This window comes from Salmo salar, chromosome 28 (assembly GCF_965601325.2).
Source record: "Salmo salar chromosome 28, fSalSal1, whole genome shotgun sequence".
Classification (NCBI taxonomy): Eukaryota; Metazoa; Chordata; class Actinopteri; order Salmoniformes; family Salmonidae; genus Salmo; species Salmo salar.
Genome location: NC_138318.1, coordinates 32,395,684 through 32,419,846, shown reverse-complemented (window position 1 = coordinate 32,419,846; position 24,163 = coordinate 32,395,684). Strand labels below are relative to the sequence as shown.

General features: G+C 42.0%; 1 protein-coding gene across 1 annotated transcript in view; it reads right to left on the bottom strand.

Annotated features, from left to right (window-relative positions):
• The window catches only part of LOC106589860 (syntaxin-binding protein 4), a 138,524-nt gene extending 134,517 nt beyond the window's left edge, over window positions 1-4,007 (bottom strand). Inside the window, exon 1 of the mRNA XM_014180263.3 lies at window positions 3,771-4,007. Within this exon, the coding sequence (XP_014035738.1) occupies window positions 3,771-3,826 (56 nt within the window). The 5' untranslated portion in view covers window positions 3,827-4,007. The remainder of the gene's footprint in view (window positions 1-3,770) is intronic.
• Between the last annotated feature and the right edge of the window lie 20,156 nt (window positions 4,008-24,163).

Genomic DNA, 24,163 nt, shown 5'->3' with positions numbered 1-24,163 from the left:
AATGTCTTCTAAAAGTCCATGTCTAGTTTCAGGGGGTTTGTTTGAATTTAGAAAATGCTCCGTTATTAAATGTAATTTATTTTTTGCTCCATGAAGTAATCCAACAATTTGTACGCTGCCATCTTGTCTATTCCAAATCTTCCCTCATTATTGAGACAGGTGGTTGTCATACTCAAAGTGCTGCATGTCATGATGATGTCTCAATCAACGAGAGAAGATTTTAAATAGACAAGATGGCGTCGTACACATTGTTGGATTACTTCATTAAGCAAAAAACTGATTTCATTTCATAACGGAGCATTAGACAACTAGACATGGACGTTTAGAAGACATTGGTTGTCTTGCAAGTCGAGAATTGAGGAAGTATCACCAAGGTTGGTTGAAAATTCTCTGTGCTATGCCAAACAGTACCTAACCTGTAACGGCTAATGTAGCGTCACAATTGCCTGTTACAAACTGCTAGATAATAAATGCCTTGTCATAGCAGACCTACTCACATTTGCTATCCTATAGCTTTCATCATCCAACACCCTGTCAGCTTATGGACCGATTTAGAGTTGAGGAATGCTTTTACAACAGATCCCTGCGTAACTAAAGCATGTGCATAAATCTTTCATTGATGTCAATGGGAAAATTATATATAAATACTCAGAAGTTCACGGAGTGTCGTCATGTTTGTCTCTGACCTGCTCATGACCCTGGAAGTAGCAGAGGAAAAGGGTTCAGCTAGAGGTTAACACTCCAGATTTAGGAAGAGCTGACCTGGTTTCCTGAGTTTCCGTCAGCGGCAGCCGCTGATTGGCTGAATTCCCGGAGCACCAGGTGGTTGGCGTTGTCAACAAAGCATTATGACAGAAATATGATGACAAGTTTTCGAACTACCGGTAGTTTCTTTGAGAAGATATATAAAGCGATCTGTGAATTTGAACAACAGCATAACTACACCTATTTCCATCTTGCATGTCAAAAAACCGAATGACTACTGCTGTACATGCTGCCACTGTTTTGAACGGATTAGATTGTGCTAGAACGAGCAGCAAGCTCATGAACAAACGAGTGCACCAGGGAGAATGGTCATCACTAGTTACCACAGCTACAGAGTCATAAACACAGCCTATTTCTACAATTTCTTCTTCTTTAAAACCAACCCTAATAACATTAACCACACTGCTAACCTTATGCCTAACCCTAGCCTTAAATTAAAACCAAAAGGCTCATTTTTTTTTCATGAATTTTTACAATATGGCTGTGGTTAATGGATACCAGGGAGAACGCAACAAGCATGCAGATGCAATAAGTGAAAGCATGATCTAACTGGGGATAGCTAGCTAACATATTGTCACAAAGCATGATCTTCTAGCCAGGTAACTTTCATTCTGAAATAACTTCATATTTCAGAGTTAGTCAGATATTAGTTTAGAAAGAGTTGAAATTGGCATGGAAAGGGAAAAAGGGATACCTAGTCAGTTGTACAACTGAATGCATGGTAGACATACCCATTTTAGCGCCTCAGGGAGGTCCATTTACTTTGTGCTGTTATGATTTATGCTGCAGTTCGCCCTGATAGAAAATACCTGGTAAAACAATCCAAGCAATGTTCACGGAGGTGGAGCTGCTGTTGACAGTCACTGAGGGGCAAAGTAGTAAGTAACTGAACAGATTGTTTTGAACAATATATTTTTCAAACAGGAAAATGTACACATTTACTGCACTTTCATGAGCATTTAATACATAAACCAATAATTATATAATCTATATTTTTCTTTAAATAAAAATATATTCACTTTTTTTTTTACCCGTCACATATTATTAATTTTGACCAATCACAAGTGGGATACCGCCCCTAACACCGTAATAGACATGCCACCTCTGGTTTCCGTTCATGAAGGAATAGAGGGAAGAGGTATTTTCTATGGCCCGTCTCTGCCCTGCTCATGACCATGGAAGTAGCAGAGGAAAAGGGTTCAACAAGAGGTTAACACTCCAGATTAAGGAAGAGCTGACCTGGTTTCCTGAGGTTCCTCTCTCTGCCTCTTCTTTCCCTTCCTATTGACTACTCTTGTTTCATCATTACCACCTCCTTTCCTTTCATTTACTCTCCTGTCCTTCTTCCCTTCCATTCTTTCCTCTCCTGTCATTTCTGTGTCCTCTCCCCCATTTCCCCTCCCATATTGTCCTCTTCTTTCCTCCGTCCTCTACTCTTCCCCATCCCCGTTCACAACAAAAGCCCACATTTCTAAATTTAGCCCAGGAGATTACACTAACCAATAGACAAATGGCCAAGACAGACTCCGAAGGCTCATAGCAAGATCACTAAACAGCTGTTGTTCCTGTAGCCTACAAAAGGACCATAATGTATTCACCCATATTTGTTTTATATAGCCTACAGTGTCACATACACACTGTATAACCCTTTACAATCAATAAACACTACAATAGACAATTGTAGTGAGTGGGTCATTGTACACACAAAAAAATAAAGGTTCTTATATGGTTCTTCCTCAGCTCTTAATGTTCCTTGCCCGATAAATAACCTTTTGAGTTAACTGTGGGGTTCTTGAGTGGCATCTACAGTTCTTCAGAATTCTAAAAGGTTCTTGTGTGTATTGAAGCCTGCAGATGTGTACCTTTCATAGTACACAGCAAATTGGCCAATCCTATTGTTTTTACGGTCATTTATTGGCAGCCAGTTACCTGTAAGTTACTGTAAAAAAAAAAAAGGTACAGTATGTTAACGTAAATTGTAAATGTACAGTAATTTACTGTTAAATCAAAGTTTATTCTGTATTTACAGTAACATACTATACTTTTTGCGGGGAGTAATTCATGTAACTTACTGCCATAAGCTACCATAAGAACAGGATTTTTTTGTTTTCCAGTGTATGAGTTTCAGGCCACTGTATTAGGGTACAACTAGGCCCTCAAAAGAAGGCATTATGAAATATGCATTGTATTTTCTTAAAATTACATTTTAATTACAACATATTCACTTAGGATCTCACTTGGTGAAGGCAAAAGGACTGAAAATTAAAGAATGCAACAACCACAGTCATGGGTGGTACTGGTAACTCTAAATTCACTCCAAAGGCACCCTGGGAAATATGCAAATAAGCTTAAAACCCTACAGCAGGGCTATTGAATTCCAGTCCTGGAGGATTTTTGTATGGTTCTTCAGAGACACTAAAATAGTTCCCCTATGGCATTGCTCTCAATAACCTTATTTGGTTCCTAATTGCACCTTTATTTATAAGAATGTAGTGAGTTACTTGCGGAGTGGCGACGGAACAGTTAGAACAAACATGTAACTGATCACTTAATACGGGCTAATCTGTCTTCCCTTCATCCTCCTGCTGTGACAGGACTGGCCAGGAGCGGTCACAGGGCTCCAGCTGCTATAGGCCATTTATAAACCTCCGTCTATAGGATACACTTCCATCTCTAACTCTACATATGTAGTGCAGCTAAACTCGTTCATTACAGCACTGCAAAGAACAGTCAAGTAAACATACACATTAAGGCTCCCTTGTTGCTTCCCCTGCACAAGTCTCTGAGCAACACACACACACACACACGCACGCACACACCTCCTTGTACTGTAAAGCTCAACAGAGGTGAAAGGAAGTAGAATTTTAGATGCAACGAAAAGTAAATTACTGTACATATTTTCACCCTTCAATTTAAAAAATGACTTAAAAAGAGAAACTAGATTAAGAGTGAAGAAGAGGGAGATTAAGCAAATAGAGGGAAAACAAATTGAAAGAGGGACATACCAGTATAGCAGAGATAGCCCATCGAATCGTTCTGCCTCCTTAGGCAGTAGTGCCATCGCACAGAAAGAGAGACTGAATCACTTTCTCAAACACACACAGACAGGGAGATAAAAACACACCCCCACACAGACACACACACATAAATATTACAGAGCCATGGGAGATGAGAGCAGTCAGTTGTTTGGAGAGAGATGAGACACTAGCAGTTTAAACAGTTGGAAGAGAGAGAGAGAGAGAGAGAGAGAGAGATTGAAATCCGCCGTGTCAGAGACAGAACACGCCTGCCTATCTTTACCACTAATCCCTCCTGATACGCGTCCATCACGCACTGCTTGCGCCTCGCCTCTCTTTCCACTGTCGCCGGGAGTCAGGGAGACACACACCACACAATCTAAGAAACATACCCACAGTCACACATCCACACACTCAAACTGACGACGTACCTCTTTCCAATCAGCAATCAGGGAGAGACAGAGGGACTGAAAGGAGGGAGAACAGAAAAACAAATAGGTCAAAGTACACATCCATGCAATTACAGCTATTAGGAAGAGAAAGATGGGTAACACTTTATTTGGATACCCCGTTCTCCCCAATTAAGGTGCAACCTCCTGTGCTTACCCCTTACCCTAACCCCAGGGCCGGCACTAGCCTTCACATGATTACCGTAATTCATGGAGGCACCACCCTGTTATAGTTTACTTGTTCATTAAATCAGGGGTTTATTTATTAGTCAGATTCCATTGCAAAATGTTTTGTCTGTTGCAAAATGTTTTGCAAAAGAAAATTGTTTACTCTGTTTGCTTCTGTTCGGTTCCTGGAGTAAACATAACAAAACGGGGAGGGACCATAGAGATAGATAGAGGACTCATCTTTTTTAATTTGTGCCATTATAGCGTCTATGATCATCATGGACAGCGCCATTGTCACGGTTGTCATAAGGATTAGACCAAAATGCAGCGGAAATGTGTATACTCATCTTCTTCTTATTTTGAAGAAGGAGAAACAAATAAATACGTATACAAAAAAAAAACTAAACAGTCCTGTCAGGTGCACAAACACTAAACAAGGAACAACTACCCACAAAATCCCATAGAAAACACACCGCCTCTTAAATAGGACCTTCAATTAGAAGCAACTGCTTCCAATAGAAGGTCAACCCCATTAACTAAACATAGAAATAGAAAGACTAGAACGAACATAGAAATATACTAACATAGAACATTAACCACAAACCCCGAAACACATAAAACAAACACCCCTCTTACATAAGAACACAGCCCAACAAACCCCGAAACACTCTAAACAAACACCCCCTGCCACGTCCTGACCAAACTACAATAACAAATAACCCGTTTACTGGTCAGGACGTGACAGTACCCCCCCCCCCCCCCAAAAAGGTGCAGACCCTGGATGCACCTCAAACAAAGAAATAAATAAATAAACCCCCCCAAAAAAAAATCCCAAACAAAAGGGAGGGTGGCCACCGTCACCAACGGTTATTGTGCTACACCCCCCCCACCAACCTGCTCCTACGGAGGTGGCTCAGGCTCCGGCCTTACTCCCCTACCTAACCTGTCCACCCACGCTAAATACTTATTCAATTTTACCCCTCCCGAAGTCTCTGGGTTATGGCGCATCGCTGAAGACCTCGGGCTGATGTGCGACGCTGGAGACCTCGGGCTGATGCACGTCGCTGGAGACCTCGGGCTGAAGGGCAACTCTGGGAGCTCCGGACTGTAGGGCGACTTTGGCTGCGCCGATTCCGGACTGGAGGGCGACTCTCTCGGTTCCGGACTGTGGGCCGTCTCTCTCGGTTCCGGACTGTGGGCCGTCTCTCTCGGCTCCGGACTGTGGGCCGTCTCTCTCGGCTCCGGACTGTGGGCCGTCTCTCTCTACGGGGCACTGTCGCCGGAAGCTCTGGACGGGGCACTGTCGCCGGACACTCTGGACGGGGCACTGTCGCCGGACACTCTGGACGAGGCACTGTCGCCGGACACTCTGGACGAGGCACTGTCGCCGGACACTCTGGACGAGGCACTGTCGCCGGACACTTTGGACGAGGCACTGTCGCCGGACACTCTGGACGAGGCACTGTCGCCGGACACTCTGGACGATACTCTGGATGGGGACTGCGCACTGAAGGCCTGATGCGTGGGGCTGGCTTAGGAAGCGCCAGACTAGGGACACGCATTAAAGGGCTAGTGCGAGGAGCAGGAGCAGGACGAGCTGGACTGGGCTGACGCACTGGAGGCCTGGTGTGTGGTGCTGGTAGACATGCACTCCAAGGCTAGTGCGATGAGCAGGAACAGGACATACTAAACTGGGCTGACGCACTGGAGGCCTGGTGCGTGGTGCTGGCTTTGGAGGCGCCAGACTGGAGACACGCACCTCAGGGCTAGTGCGGGGAGCGGGAACAGGATACACTGGGCCGTGGAGGCGCACTGGCGGTCTCGAGCGCAGGACTGGCACCACCCATACTGGCTGGGTGCCCGCTTCCCCCCGGCAAATGCGGGACGCTGGCACCGAGCACACCGGCCTGTGGATGCTCGGCCTCGACGCCGTGCGCATCACCCCATAGCACGGGGCCTGACGAGTACCACGCTGCCTCCGGTAAGCACGGGGAGTTGGCTTAGGACTCAACCTGTCAGGTGCACAAACACTAAACAAGGAACAACTACCCACAAAATCCCATAGAAAACACACCCCTCTTAAATAGGACCTTCAATTAGAAGCAACGAGGAGCAGCTGCTTCCAATTGAATGTCAACCCCATTAACTAAACATAGAAATAGAAAGACTAGAACGAACATAGAAATATACTAACATAGAACATTAACCACAAACCCCGAAACACATAAAACAAACACCCCTCTTACATAAGAACATAGCCCAACAAACCCCGAAACACTCTAAACAAACACCCCCTGCCACATCCTGACCAAACTACAATAACAAATAACCCCTTTACTGGTCAGGACGTGACAGCCATTGACACCATCTCTATTTTAAAGTAGTCCATTTTCTTCTTCACGATTGGCTGATCCCTCCTGATGACTTGGTTGGACATGAAGTTGAAAGTCCCACCAATTGACTACATTAAAATGGTGGAAGCCCTCAATGGCGCTGCTGCCCATTCTAAACTGGCCTTTTGGCCACTAGTGGCCTCTATCATTCTCTATGGGAGGGACCTACCTGAATTTGTAAAATAGAAACTCTGGTTTTCATTGCAAAACTTTTTCAGTTTGGAGTAAATTGTTTCCATTGCTAAATGTTTTGTAACAGAATCCGACTAATGAATACACCCCAGGTCAACAGTCAACTTCCCACACATTTTCTCTGAATATTTCTACAAGCAAAGGCAATACAGATTTAGTATATTAGGGCTATGGCGATAATTATAATTCCTTCCTTGAGAAATCTTTTAGTCCCAGGAACCGCTCTGCCACATCCACAATAATGTCCATCTTCCAATACCATGGAGTCCTTTTATTCCCTCCACCTTTTTGACAGCCACTACATATGAAATGTTCCGGACGGCCCTGACTTTGACAACCTCATTCTCTTTCACCCTGGTCAGAGCCCTAGAATAAATAAACCCTTGCACATCAGAATATTGTAATAAATCGATGTTCCTTTGGTGTAGCCTGTCATTTTACTGGAAGAAATGCTTAATTCTGCAGGAGTTGATATTACGGCTGTGATAGGATATGGAACAACAGTCAGTATCCAGATGTCAGTTTCCGTTTAACCAATCAGAACAGTAGGCTACAGTCCCCTTGACTTGCCATAGGCCTATTTGAAGTCCCTGTCTTGTGACTGTCAAATGTGTATGGCTCCTCCCCACTGGGCACAGATGTCAATTCCACGTCTATTCCACGTTGTTTTTATGTAATTTCATTGAAATTACGTGAAAAAAAGTTGTGTGTGCCCAGTGGGTCACAATCGTCACACATAACATAGGCACTGCTATCATCATCCGCTTTTACCACTTCACCAAATCATTACTCTCCCTTCGCTTTATTTCAACTCTCTATGACACATATTTTCTCTTATTGAATTAAAACACCCACATTGTCCTTTTTGCCTCAGTGAATCTACTTTAACTTTTTCTGCTAGTTCCCATAAGCGTTTTTTTCAATTTGTGTGTAGGCTATTTGGCGCGTGTAAAGTTATGCCCTAAAGCTTAGGCATTAATGCCAGATGTGTATTGTATTGTTATGTCTATATTCAACCCTACCACCACCCACCAGCCCTTCATCCACACAATACTTCATGACTCTAAACCTACCTTGCCTGAGGATGAGGATATAAACCACAGGTTATGAGTCATCCAGTGTATCACTACTAGTCAAACTCAGTTTTACAGCTCAACTACAGTTCCTGTCCTGGCCAGTCTAGTGAGATACTGTAGATCCAGCTGATGTATTGATTACTCTCTCACTCTGTTCAGTCAGGTGTGGGTGCGCCTGTATTTGAAAAGATCTTAGGCCTCAGCCTACTTTCAGTTCTCCTCTCTCCTTTCCTCACTTTTTTCCATAGCAACTTACATTTCATTTTTAGGTATGGGTGATCCAGGGAATTGAACACACCATCGTTGTGTTGTAAGCGCCACTCTACCAACTGAGCTACAGAGGATCATGCACAGTATATTGCAATATTGCAAGGCAGAGAATAAATCAATGAGCCTACATTTATCAGTATGCCATCAGTAACCTGATTTCAGATGTGTCCATATAAACATGATTATTAGGGAAATCGTTATTGCAAAGCATGTAAACGTTGTAATCGAACTATTATATTAATCTGACTATTATTGTGTCGGCGAACAATGAACTAAAAAGTCAAAAGAATCATGAGTCTACAAGCCGCCTCTTCACCATAGGTGGCATATTGGAGCTGTCAAATATGACTGAAACGTAATAAACTGTGCATCAAACAATGTACAATTGTGATTGCTAGGCGTACAAAATAAGATTATTAATGTATATATTTGAAACGAAGTCTAGTTGCGGCCGCAACCGGACTAGATTGTGAACGACTCTTTGCGGAATCCAACTGCTTGACTGCGCGGGGGACATTTGCCTAGTAGGCGATCGTTCGCCGAACCGCAGCAGCCACCCGAACGATTCGTTCTCCGGTGTTGAGAGCAGAGGCAGGCTGTGTATGTTTTGGTTCTACAAAGCTGTGTCCATCGATAACATTCAATAATCAATTCATTGCATTCATTCATTCTAACACAATGCATTCATTTATCCGTTATTTCCATTCTCTATGCTTCCTGCAACATGATCTATTTTCTGCGTGCACATGATGATACTGTTAGTGGTCGGAGCACGTCTCTGGAGCCGCTGAACCCAATCATGTCCAACTGCAGCCCTCAACTCGGGGCATTCCTGCATGTGGGCATTCTTGCATGGACATTCAATTGCTATGGCACTTTTTAATGCTAAGGTTACAAACATATATTATGATAAATAGAATTGAAACTTGTATCTCATTACGGTAAATGGTGATTGTAAAAGCTATAATTGTAATGGCTTTGCAGATAAGAAAAGACAAATCAGCATTTACCTGGCTAAAATACAAGGAATAGAATATCTATTGTTTACAGGAAACTCATGCAACAATGTTAGATGAAGTTGTGTGGAAAAAAGTACTGGGGGGAGGCAAAATATACTTCTCCCATGGGCAAAGAACCTCAAAAGGGGTGATTAATTAACAATAATTTTGTGCAAACAGATCTGCAAGGCAGATTAATTATTTTAAATATGTTATTGGATCATAAACAGATATGGCTCATTCTATACGGTCCAAATAAGGATGATACATGCTTCTTAGAAAATGAATCAAACCTACAAGCAAGACTCTATTATTATGATGGGAGATTATAATACGGTTTTAAATACCCCAATGGACCGTAAAGGAAATCACACTACAAACTATCACCCTCATGCACTTAAGGAAATCATGAATGTCATGGATATATTGGAACTAGTGGATATATGTTGGCTTCAATATCCTGACCTAGTGAGATATACATGGAGGAGGTTTAATATCCTAACCTAGTGAGATATACATGGAGGAGGTTTAATATCCTGACCTAGTGAGATATACATGGAGGAGGTTTAATATCCTGACCTAGTGAGATATACATGGTGGAGGTTTAATATCCTGACCTAGTGAAATATACATGGTGGAGGTTTAATATCCTGACCTAGTGAGATATACATGGTGGAGGTTTAATATCCTGACCTAGTGAGATATACATGGAGGAGGTTTAATATCCTGACCTAGTGAGATATACATGGAGGAGGTTTAATATCCTGACCTAGTGAGATATACATGGTGGAGGTTTAATATCCTGACCTAGTGAGATATACATGGTGGAGGTTTAATATCTTGACCTAGTGAGATATACATGGAGGAGGTTTAATATCCTGACCTAGTGAGATATACATGGTGGAGGTTTAATATCCTGACCTAGTGAGATATACATGGAGGAGGTTTAATATCCTGACCTAGTGAGATATACATGGTGGAGGTTTAATATCTTGACCTAGTGAGATATACATGGTGGAGGTTTAATATCCTGACCTAGTGAGATATAATATAAAATATAAAATATATTTTGATTTATTACACCATTTTCTTGGTTACTACATGATTCCATACACGTTATTCCCTGTGGCTCAGTTGGTAGAGCATGGTGTGTGCAACGCCTGGGTTGTGGGTTCGATTCCCACGGGGGGGCAGTAAAAATGCATGAAATGAAATGTATGCTTTCATTACTGTAAGTTGCTCTGGATAAGAGCGTCTGCTAAATGACTCAAATGTAAATGTAAAATAATGTTATTAGATAGTTTTGATGTCTTCACTGTTATTCTACAATGTAGAAAATAGTAAAAATAAAGAAAAACCCTGGAATGAGTAAGTGTGTCCAAACCTTGGACCGGTAGTGTACAGTATGTTTTGACCATGACAGTTTACAGTCCATGGTTACTCCAAGCATTTTAGTCACCTCAACTTGCTCAATTTACACATTATTTATTACAAGATTCAGTTGAGGTTTAAGTATATGATTTGTCCCAAATACAATGCTTTTAGTTTTTTAAATATTTAGGACTAACTTATTCCTTGCCACCCATTCTGAAACCAACTGCAGCTCTTTGTTAAGTGTTTCAGTCATTTCAGTCACTGACGTGTATAGTCCTCCACATACATAGACACACTGGCTTTACTCAAAGCCAGTGGCATTAGTAAAGATTTTAAAAAGTAAGGGGCCTAGACAGCTGCCCTGGGGAATTCCTGATTCTACCTGGATTATATTGGAGAGGCTTCCATTAAAGAACACCCTCCGTGTTCTGTTAGAAAGGTAACTCTTTATCCACAATATAGCAGGGGGTGTAAAGACCTAACACATACGTTTTTCCAGCAGCAGACTATGATCGATAATGTCAAAAGCCGCACTGAAGTCTAACAAGACAGCCCCCACAATCTTTTAATCATCAATTTCTCTCAGCCAATCATCAGTCATTTGTGTAAGTGTTGTGCTTGTTGAATATCCTTTCCTATAAGCGTGCTGAAAAACTGCTGTCAATTTGTTTACTGTAAAATAGCATTGTATCTGGTCAAACACCATTTTTTTTCTTAAACTTTACTAAGGGTTGGTAACAGGCTGATTACTGGCTCAAATAGCCGACCAAAGGGGGCTTTGATATTCTTAGGTAGCGGAATGACTTTTGCTTCCCTCCAGGCATGAGGGCACACACTTTCTAGTAGTCTTAAATTGCAGATATGGCAAATAGGAGTGGAAATATCGTCCGCTGTTATCCTCAGTCATTTTCCATCCAAGTTGTCAGACCCCAGTGGCTTGTCATTGTTGATAGACAACAATAATTTTTTCACCTCTTCCACACTCACTTTACAGAATTCAAAATTGCAATTCTTGTCTCAAAATTTGGTCAGTAATACTTGGATGTGTAGTGTCAGCATTTGTTGCTGGCATGTCATGCCTAAGTTTGCTTATATTGCCAATGAAAAAAAATATTAAAAGTAGTTGGCAATATCAGTGGGTTTTGTAATGAATGAGCCATCTGATTCAAGGAATGATGGAGCCAAGTTTACCTTTTTTCCCAAAATTTTATTGAAGGCGCTCCAAAGCTTTTTACTACCATTCTTTATGTAATTTTTTTGGTTTGTGTAGTTTCTTCTTTTTATTCAGTTTAGTCACATGATTTCTCAATTTGCAGTATGTTTGCCAATCAGTTGTGCAGCCAGACTTATTTGCCATTCCTTTGCCTCATCCCTCTCAACCATACAATTTTTCAATTCCTCATCAATCCAAGGGGATTTCATCATTTTTACAGTAATTGTCTTAATGGGTGCATGCTTATTAGTAACTTGGATAAGCAATTTCATAAATGTGTCAAGTGCAACTTCTGTTTGCTCGTCATTACACAACAAATATTCTGTACATCAACAACATAGGAATCACTACAAAACTTATTGTATGACCTCTTAAACTCTATATTAGGCCCAGCCTTTGGAACTTTGGTTTCCCTAGATATGGCTACTATATTGTGATCACTACATCCGATGGATCTGGATACTGCTTTCAAGCACATTTCTGCAGCATTTGTAAAGACGTGATCAATACATGTGAATGATTTCATTCCTGTGCTGTTTGTAACTACCCTGGGAGTTTGACTGATAACCTGAACCAGGTTGCAGGCACTGGTTACAGTTTGAAGTTTTTCTTGAGTGGGCAGCTTGATGAAAGCCAGTCAATATTTAAAATCACACAGAAAATATAATGTCCTTGTTTTCAATGAAAACATACATGAAATGAGTTGCAAAATTAATAGGAAATATAGTCAAGACGTTGACAAGGTTATAAATAATGATTTTTAATTGAAATAATAATTGTGTCCTTCAAAAATGGCTTTCGTCAAAGAATCCTCCATTTGCGGCAATTACAGCCTTGCAGACCTTTGGCATTCTAGTTGTCAATTTGTTGAGGTAATCTGAAGAGATTTCACCCCATGCTTCCTGAAGCACCTCCCACAAGTTGTCTTACGGTCAAGCTGCTCCAACAACAGCTCAATAGGGTTGAGATCCGGTGACTGTGCTCGCCACTCCATCACAGACAGAATACCAGCTGACTGCTTCTTCCCTAAATAGTTCTTGCATAGTTTGGAGCTGTGCTTTGTGTCATTGTCCTGTTGTAGGAGGAAATTGGCTCCAATTAAGCGCCGTCCAAGGGGTATGGCATGACGTTGCAAAATGGAGTGATGGCCTTCCTTCTTCAAGATCCCTTTTACCCTGTACAAAATTACCCACTTTACTACCACCAAAGCACCCCCAGACCATCACATTGCCTCCACCATGCTTGACAGATGGCATCAAACACTCCTCCAGCATCTTTTAATTTTTTCTGCATCTCACGAATGTTCTTCTTTGTGATCCGAACACCTCAAACTTAGATTTGTCTGTCCATAACACACTCGTAAGGAGAGGACCAAAACACAGCAGGGACATACATTTACATTTACATTTAAGTCATTTAGCAGACGCTCTTATCCAGAGCGACTTACAAATTGGTGCATTCACCTTATAATATCCAGTGGAACAACCACTTTACAATAGTGCATCTAAATCTTTTAAGGGGGGGGTTAGAAGGATTACTTTATCCTATCCCAGGTATTCCTTGAAGAGGTGGGGTTTCAGGTGTCTCCGGAAGGTGGTGATTGACTCCGCTGTCCTGGCGTCGTGAGGGAGCTTGTTCCACCATTGGGGTGCCAGAGCAGCGAACAGTTTTGACTGGGCTGAGCGGGAACTGTGCTTCCTCAGAGGTAGGGAGGCGAGCAGGCCAGAGGGGGATGAACGGAGTGCCCTTGTTTGGGTGTAGGGCCTGATCAGAGCCTGAAGGTACGGAGGTGCCGTTCCCCTCACAGCTCCGTAGGCAAGCACCATGGTCTTGTAGCGGATGCGAGCTTCGACTGGAAGCCAGTGGAGAGAGCGGAGGAGCGGGGTGACGTGAGAGAACTTGGGAAGGTTGAACACCAGACGGGCTGCGGCATTCTGGATGAGTTGTAGGGGTTTAATGGCACAGGCAGGGAGCCCAGCCAGCAGCGAGTTGCAATAATCCAGACGGGAGATGACAAGTGCCTGGATTAGGACCTGCGCCGCTTCCTGTGTGAGGCAGGGTCGTACTCTGCGAATGTTGTAGAGCATGAACCTACAGGATCGGGTCACCGCCTTGATGTTGGTGGAGAACGACAGGGTGTTGTCCAGGGTCACGCCAAGGCTCTTAGCACTCTGGGAGGAGGACACAAGGGAGTTGTCAACCGTGATGGCGAGATCATGGAACGGGCAGTCCTTCCCCGGGAGGAAGAGCAGCTCCGTCTTGCCGAGGTTCAGCTTGAGGTGGTGATCCGTCATCCACACTGATATGTCTGCCAGACATGCAGAGATGCGATTCGCCACCTGGTTGTCAGAAGGGGGAAAGGAGAAGATTAATTGTGTGTCATCTGCATAGCAATGATATGAGAGACCATGTGAGGATATGACAGAGCCAAGTGACTTGGTGTATAGCGAGAATAGGAGTGGGCCAAGAACAGAGCCCTGGGGGACACCAGTGGTGAGAGCACGTGGTGCGGAGACAGATTCTCGCCACGCCACCTGGTAGGAGCGACCTGTCAGGTAGGACGCAATCCAAGCGTGGGCGGCGCCGGAGATGCCCAGCTCGGAGAGGGTGGAGAGGAGGACATGTATACTCATCTTCTTTATTGATGGGAAAAGAAGGAAAAAAAACAAACAAACACGTATACAAAAATAACAAAACGATGAACGACAAAATAAGTCTTGAAGGCAACACAGCAATCCAAGAACAATCTCCCACAAACACTTAACCAAACACATACCCATATATAGGACTCTCAATCAGAGGCAACTAGAAAACACCTGCCTCCAATTGAGAGTCCAACCCCAATCAACTAGACATAGAAATACAACAGACTAGAAACCACATAGAAATACAAACATAGAACATAACCCCAAAAAACCCAGAACGATCTAAACAAACACCCTACTAAATAAATCACCACCCCGAACCACATAAACAAAATACCCTCTGCCACGTCCTGACCAAACTACAATAACAAATAACCCCTATTACTGGTCAGGACGTGACACTTCCTCTGTCAAGTGTCTGTGTTCTTTTGCCCATCTTAATATTTTATTTTTATTGACCAGTCTGAGATTTTGCAACTCTGCCTAGAAGGCCAGCATCCCGGAGTCGCCTCTTCACTGTTGATGTTGAGACTGGTGTTTTACGGGTAGTATTTAAGGAAGCTGCCAGATGAGGACTTGTGAGGCGTCCGTTTCTCAAACTAGACACTCTAATGTACTTGTCCTCTTGCTCAGTTGTTCACCGGGGCCTCCCACTCCTCTTTCTATTCTGGTTAGAGCCAGTTTGCTCTGTTCTGAGAAGGGAGTAGTACACAGTGTTGTTTGAGGTCTTCAGTTTCTTGGCAATTTCTCGCATGGAATAGCCTTCATTTCTCAGAACAAGAATAGACTGACGAGTTTCAGAAGAAAGGACTTTGTTTCTGGCTATTTGGAGCCTGTAATCGAATCCACAAATGCTGATGCTCTAGATACTCAACTAGTCTAAAGAAGGCCAGTTTTATTGCTTCTTTAATCAGAACAACAGATTTCAGGTGTGCTAACATAATTGCAAAACCATTTTCTAATGATCAATTAGCCTTTTTTAAATGATAAACTTGGATTAGCTAACACAACGTGCCATTGGAACACAGGAGTGATGGTTGCTGATAAATGTAGATATTCCATAAAAAAAATGTGGCTGTTTCCAGCTACAATAGTCATTTACCACATTAACAATGTCTACACTGTATTTCTGATCAATTTCATGTTATTTTAAATGAACAAAAAAAATGCTTTTCTTTCAAAAACAAGAATTTCTAATTGAACCCAAACTTTTGAACGGTAGTGTACATTATCAAGCATTTCACACGTTATACAGATACTGACTGTTAGCACTTGGTGGTCTATAGCAGCTTCCCACCAGAATGGGCTTTAGGTGAGGCAGATGAACCTGTAGCCATATTACTTCAACAGTATTTAACATGAGATCCTCTCTAATCTTTACAGGAATGTGGTTCTGAATATAAACAGCAAAACCTCCGCCACTGGCATTTCTGTATTCTCCGTAAATGTTATAACCTTGTATTGCTACCACTGTATCATCAAAATGTATTATCTAAGTGAGTTTCAGAGACGGTCAGAATATGAATGTCATCTCTTACTAGCAAGTTATTAATTTCATGAACCTTGTTTCTTCAGCTACATATGTTTACGTGGGCTATTTTTAGCAGTTTTTAGTAGTTTTTTTAGCAGCTTGCTTGTTTTCATTGCTTTACTGGGAAGCTTAGCAGAAGTAGGTATTCTCATGTTATTTATGTTAGCGCAGGGTGAGCTGCACACAGTGGACTTCCTACTAGAGCACATTGCCTCAGTGCTAACAGCATAAATCTGGTTCAGACTAGGGTTGCAAAGGGTCAGAAACTTTCCGCTAAATTTGCGGAATTTTTCCATGGGAAGTTAAGCCCTGGATTTTGGGGAATTTTGCTTAAATTCATCAAAAAAGTTAGCTTATAACAGTGACATTTTTTGTGGGATACACATAAGGCAATTCTAGATCTTGTGGCATATTGGGGATAATTTTACCACAATTCAATGGAATTGCAACCCTCTGCATGCACAGTGCATTCTTCCATCACATGCACAGTGCATTCTTCCATCACATGCGCAGTGCATTCTTCCATCACTTGTACAGCTGATTCTCAAGATCTTGCACACTAATGAGATGCTATTGATCCCACACTACTACACTGTCTGAGCCAAGGACTACATGCTTTCTGGGAAGTTTTGATTACAATACTGGGTGTGGTGAATATATTCTATAGGACATACATTATTTTTTTGTTAACTAGTAAATAGTAGCCTACAGCAAAGTGTGTTTAAATCATTTCTAAGTTGTTAACAATTTCTGCTAGTTAGTTTTTGCTACCATGTGGGTTTTAGCTTGCTTGAGCCTTCTAACTGAGGAGTGTTAATTCACCTGTTTACATACATGTTTCATTTTAAAACATTTATTTGACAAAGGAGTTGTTTAATCTAAGTGCTTAACTATTTATCTGTACATGGAATTGTATTTGGGGGTTTAACAGATTTGTTTCTAATCTTTACAGGAAAATGCCAAGGGCACTATCTGATGTGTGGAGACATTTCACTGCAGCTAATGTAGAAGGAAAAGCTGTGTACATTTGCAAATACTGTGAAAATCATATGTGAAGAATGCAACAAAGATGCAGAAATCAACAAGGCCTATGTTGTCATTACTACTGTGTCTCGCCACCTTAGCCTTAGTTTGGTGGAGGAGAAATAATGGTCTGGGGCTATTTTTCATGGTTCGAGCTAGGCCCCTTAGTTCCAGTGAAGGGAAATCTTAATGCTACAGCATACAATGACATTCTAGATGATTCTGTGCTTCCAACTTTGTGGCAACAGTTTGGGGAAGGTCTTTCCTGTTTCAGCATGACAATGCCCCTGTGGACAAAGCGAAGTCCATACAGAAATGGTTTGTCGAGATCGGTGTGGAAGAACTTGACTGGCCTGCACAGAGCCCTGACTTCAACTCCAGCCAACACTTTTGGGATAAATTGGAACGCCGACTGCAAGCCAGGCCTAATCGCCCAACATCAGTGCCTGACCTCACTAATGTTCTTGTGGCTGTATGGAAGCAAGTCCCCGCAGCAATGTTCCAACATCTAGTGGAAAGCCTTCCCAGAAGAGTGGAAGCTGTTATAGCAGCAAAGGGAGGACCAACTCCATATTAATGCCCATGGTTTTGGAATGAGATGTTCGACGTGCAGGTGTCCACATACTTTTGATCATGTAGCGCATCTCCTTCCCCAGAGCCGTTGAGTATTCCTCCGTTGGCCACCACAGCACAGCGTGTACACCCCCGTCTCTGTTGAACATTACCTTACATTTCATACATACATACATACATATATTAATATATTCACACTAAATGTATGTATGTATGATAATGTCATACATTCACTGTGAGAGAAAGACAGGGAATGAGAGGAAGCGAGAGGGAGAGATATAGAATGGAGAGATGAGTTCAGAGATGGAGGAAAAGAGGTGGAGTTGGGAATGTCTGGGAGGAGGTGGGAATTACCTGATGGGTAATTCCTCGCATGCGCTTCCTTGTCTCCTTCTTAAAAACCATTGGACGAGAAGGTCAGAGGAGAAGGACCTCTGACTTTCTTATGAAATGGGTTATGAGAAGGAGGCGAGAAGAGAGGATACGAGGAATCAAGGAAATGCAATAGAGATTCTCCCAGTGATTCAACAGCATCCCAGTTCAACAGCAGTTTCACACTTCCCACGTCTCGATGAAGTACTGTCGCCACCTGGTGGGCAGTAGAGGTTATTAGCAAAGTATTTTAATATTGGTCAAATTAAATGAATCATTCATAATTATTCACAAATACTAATGACTAAAAACTACACAAAAACAGAGACAACAGTACAAAAACACACACGACAAATTCCTCAGATGAATTCAGCTGAACCATATAACTGATCGTGTTGATGAGAAGATAAGATAGAAGGCAGTAGAACAGGGCCTATCTGCCTGTGTAATAAACCACAATAAGAGGTGGATGGATCTAAGCTCTGATACAGACAGAGTGAGGACAGATATGCAGTGTATTATCTTATCTCTCTCACCAGACCCACACACTTCCCTCTGCTCACTGGTAAGCTACTGCTACACACATGCACAACCTATACATACCAGTAGAATACACACTGGTTACACACACACACACACACACACACACACACACACACACTGCTAACTACATAATCAACTTCAGCCTAATCTCAGAACAACACGTATTGACACACTGTCTCCTACTGCTTCTAAAGAATGTAGCCTACTGCCAGCGCTGCATGCACTGTAAAACCATCTTGTTGTTTTCACAGGATTATACAATAAAACTAACAGTAAAGGACCGTATTAATTATTTACAGTAAATTGCCATAAATGACAACACTCTCTGGGTGATTTTAGGCATAAATAGTAAATTATAAAGAAACTTTGGTTTAACAGTACAGTACATTACTGTAACCGCAACAGCACTGTGGGATTGGCAACAGGCTAGAGGTCGACCAATTAATCGGAATGGCAGATTAATTAGGGCCGATTTCAAGTTTTCATAACAATCGGTAATCGGTATTTTTGGCCACCGATTTGCCGATTTTATTATTATTATTATTATATATATATATATATATATATATATATATTTTTTTTTTTTTATTATTATAAAAAATGTTTTACCTTTATTTAACTAGGCAAGTCAGTTAAGAACACATTCTTATTTTCAATGATGGCCTAGGAACGGTGGGTTAACTGCCTTGTTCAGGGGCAGCCTTCCCTGTGGCTCAGTTGGTAGAGCATGGTGTGTGCAACGCCAGCATGGTGTGTGCAACGCCAGGGTTGTGGGTTTGATTCCCACGGGGGGCCAGTACAAAAAAAAAAAATGCACGAAATGAAAATGAAATGTATGCATTCACTACTGTAAGTCGCTCTGGATAAGACCGTCTGCAAAATGACGTAAATGTAAACGACAGATATTTACCTTGTCAGCTTGGGGATGCAACCTTACGGTTAACTAGTCCAACACTCTAACCACCTGCTTTACATTGCACTCCACGAGGAGCCTGCCTGTTACGCGAATGCAGTAAGAAGCCATGGTAAGTTGCTAGCTAGCATTAAAATTATCTTATAAAAAACAATCAATCAATCATAATCACTAGTTAACTACGCATGGTTGATGATATTACTAGTTTATCTAGCCTGTCCTGCGTTGCATATAATTGCTTAGGTACACGTTGCTCCAACCATAAACATCAATGTCTTTCTTAAAATCAAAACACAAGTATATATTTTTAAACCTGCATATTTAGTTAATATTGCCTGCTAATATGAATTTCTTTTAACTAGGGAAAATGTGTCACCAGTGGAACAGAGTCAGGGTATATGCAGCAGTTTGGGCCGCCTGGCTCGTTGCGAACTGTGGATACTATTTCTTCCTAACAAAGACAGCAGACTTCGCCAAACGGGGGATGAAAGCACAATCGTTGCACGACTGTACTTAACCATAAACATCAATGCCTTTCTTAAAATCAATACACAGAAGTATATATTTTTAAACCTGCATATTTAACTAACAGAAATCCAGGTTAGCAGGCAATATTAACCAGGTGAAATTGTGTCATTTCTCTTGTGTTCCTTGCACGCAGAGTCAGGGTATATGCAACAGTTTGGGTCGCCTGGCTCGTTGCGAACTAATTTGCCAGAATTCTACGTAGTTATGACATAACATTGAAGGTTGTGCAATGTAACAGGAATATTTAGACTTAGGGATGCCACCTGTTAGATAAAATACGGAACGCTTCCGTATGTCACTGAAAGAATAATGTTTTCGAGATGATCGTTTCCGGATTTGACCATATTAATGTCCTAGGGTTTATTATATTATAGTTAAGTCTATGATTTGATATTTGATAGAGCAGTCTGAGCGGTGGTAGGCAGCAGCAGGCTCGTAATAGTCAAAGGTATATGGTTTAGAGAGAAATAGTCGACGCGTCATAATTCCTGTAATAACTTGCGGCTGAACTTGAAAGGGGTTCCTTCGTTATTTTACCGTTCATGTCTTCCATAGAGAATGTCTTGATCTACTTCAAATAAGGTCTGTGTTTTGTGCTTAAACAGCCTCGGCGTTTTGATACCCGTGTAAATCTCACTAGGTAACGTTTGTCAACATATTTTCATAAATCCACTCTACAAAAAAAATTATCTTCGTTTATATTGATCAGCGTTATATCCTATGGATATCTACACAGTTATAAAATTGGCAAGGTGGTGTAAGCCTACACCAAACACAGACCTTATTTTAAGTTAATCTAAAAGTATCCTATGGAATAAATGAAGGAACCGCTTTTCAGATTTTGCTAGAAGGTGTCATGGGAATTATGACTCGCACTTTGGTAGTCAATTCTTACCATGCCCATTTATTAAAATAGGATTTCCTGCATATAGAAATTACAGTTTTTGTTTTCAGCATTCATCACATTTTTACATTTTTTACATTTTAGTCATTTAGCAGACGCTCTTATCCAGAGCGACTTACAGTAGTGAATGCATACATTTCATACATTTTTTTCCTCCGTATCTGACAAATATCACAGGTAACTTAAACTCTATTTTTATTATTGAAACAGTTGAGAGTATTTGTCTCCTAAGCAAACTCTTCAGTATCGTTGTCACTTCAGAGCTGTGTGTGTGTGTGTGTGTGTGTGTGTGTGTGTGTGTGTGTGTGTGTGTGTGTGTGTGTGTGTGTGTGTGTGTGTGTGTGTGTGTGTGTGTGTGTGTGTGTGTGTGTGTGTGTGTGTGTTTTACAGATGGCAGAGAAAAGCAGAGCACCAGTGTGGGACTATTACATGGAATTGGCACCAGGGAAAGCAAGGTGTCTTATTTGTGATAAAGATGTAAGCATGGGGTCAGCAACGCCTAAATCAGAAAATACCACTAACCTGTGGAATCACCTTAAGAACACCCACCCAAAAGCCCATAAGGAAGCAAATTCTTCACAAGGAAAAAGTGATACAGACACGTCACAGACATCGCAGGCTACAATCTTACAACTTTTTAATAAACAAGCAAAATGGCAGAACAAAGACCCGAGGGCCAAGAAGATGGATGAAGCAATTATTGAGATGATTGCCACTGACAACCAGCCATTCACAGTGGTGTCTGACGTTGGTTTTCAGCGGCTGATTACTCTTGCTAAACCCCGGTACAGGATCAAAGATGACAAATTATTTCGCACAGAAATACTAGATAAAACACATGAAAGAGTTGTGATGAAAGTGAAGAATCTGGTGGCACCAGTGAACGCTCCACACATGGCATTCACAACTGACTGCTGGTCAGGCACTACACAGTCCCTGATGAGCCTTACTGGACATTTCCTTGACAATGTTTGGACAAGAAAACAGGTTGTGCTGAATGTTAAGACTATGAATGGATCACACACAGGAAACTACAACAGAGAGATGTTTTTGACCATGTTGGAATACTGGGAAATCCACACAGAATGTGTAGTGCTGGTTCTCAGGGACAGTGGGGCAAACATGGTGAAAGGTATGAGACTGGCAGAGCTTCCAGACTTCAGCTGCAGTGCACACAACCTACAGCTTGTAATCAATGATGGCCTATCCAGTCAGAGAGCTGTGCTAGACATTATTGCCATGTTGAAGAGCTGTGGAACTCACTTTGACCACTCTGTACTGGCCAAACAGAGGCTGAGGGCCATTCAGGAAGAGCTTGGCCTTCCCAAACACAGCATCATCCAAGCAGTTCAAACTCGCTGGAACTCAACACTACACATGTTGCAGAGGATGTTTGAACAGAGCACTGAATGTGTATGCCGGTGAATACGGACACATCAGCAGTTTGTCTGCTGCACAGTGGGACATTGTCTCTAACCTAATTGAGACTCTGGCACCTATGGAGGAGGTGACAGTGGAGATGAGCCACTCCAACTCTACAGCAGCATGCATCATCCCCAGTGTGTCGCTGCTGAAGCTGATGCTGCAGCAGGAGGGTTCTTCTTTCACATGCATTGCTTGCTGTTTAGGGTTTTAGGCTGGGTTTCTGTACAGCACTTTGAGATATCAGCTGATGTACCAAGGGCTATATAAATACATTTGATTTGATTTGATTTAAGGCATCAAAACTTTACGGAAGACCACGTTGGACAGTCTGACAAGGAGGTTCTCCAAGGCCGAGGAGACGAAGTGCCTGGTGCTGGAAACTGTCCTGGATCCACGTTACAAGAGCTAAGCCTTCACCTCAGGGACAGCACTAGAGAAAGCAAAAGAGTGGCTGAAGGAGGAGTCTGACCTACTAAGGAAACCAAATCCCAGAGCCACAGCAGATGGGACGAGTGAAGAGGAGGACCCAGATCCAGGTGCAAAAAGGCAAAGAGTCCAGGTAGATCAGCCACCTAGTCTGGTGGACAGCCTCTACGCTAGAATCCTTGGAAGCCAAGAGGGCAGGGCTGAAGTCCAGTGCAGTTTTGAAATTGAGTTTGAGCGTTACCTCACAGAGCCTGTCATTGACAGAAAGAGCGGCTTGCCTTTGGAGTGGTGGAAGCAGAATGAGGACAGACTTCGATCACTCGCTCCACTGGCAAAGAAGTTTCTCTGTCCCCCACCTTCTTCAGTCCCAAGCGAGAGAGTGTTCAGTGAGGTGGGAATCATTTATGATAAGCGGAGGAGCAGACTGACAGGGGACCATGCAGACAAGCTCTGCTTTCTGCACTACAACCTAAGACTTCTTAACTGGGAATATTGAAGACCCATGAAAGCTGGTGGTTCATTTTAACATATGTTCTCATGTTATTTGAGACTAAATTGATTTTATTTATGTATTATATTAAGTTAAAATAAGTGTTCATTGTTCATTCAGTATTGTTGTATATAAAAATAAATGTAAAAATCAAAAACAATCGGCTGATTAATCGGTATCGGCTTTTTTGGTCCTCCAATAATCGGTATCGGCTTTTTTGGTCCTCCAATAATCGGTATCGGCTTTTTTGGTCCTCCAATAATCGGTATCGGCGTTTTTGGTCCTCCAATAATCGGTATCGGCTTTTTTGGTCCTCCAATAATCGGTATCGGCGGTGAAAAATCATAATCGGTCGACCTCTACAACAGGCAACTTTTTTTCAATTCTGAGTGATAGGTTTGAGAGACATCAAGGTCTGAAGTGAACCAACCAAACAAGGTGTGTACAACATTTATATGATTTAGAAAATGTATTATACATAATATTACACTGTAATGGAAAACTGATTTATATGGTAAATTTGTATGACAGTAAAATACTGTGAAGCATTATACTGCAGCATACAGGACATTATGGTGCATTGTGGGGAAATGTTGTGGGCAGGGAAATAATTGCTGTATTTAGAATGGTGTAATTCCACTCCACAGAATACAGTACCGTACCGTATTTTTTGAGTGTCAAAAACATTTTGACTACTAGTGGTTGCATGGTAATGTTGTTTCTGGCTCATTAACATATTTTGAGGCATGCCTTGTAAGAGGCTACATTTGTGCCACCTGTTAGAGTGCTGTACAAATTCAACTGATTTGTGGTAGTAGTACCCCATCAATTAAACGTGTATAGCGGACAGATTGGAGTGGCAGCAAGTCTCACAC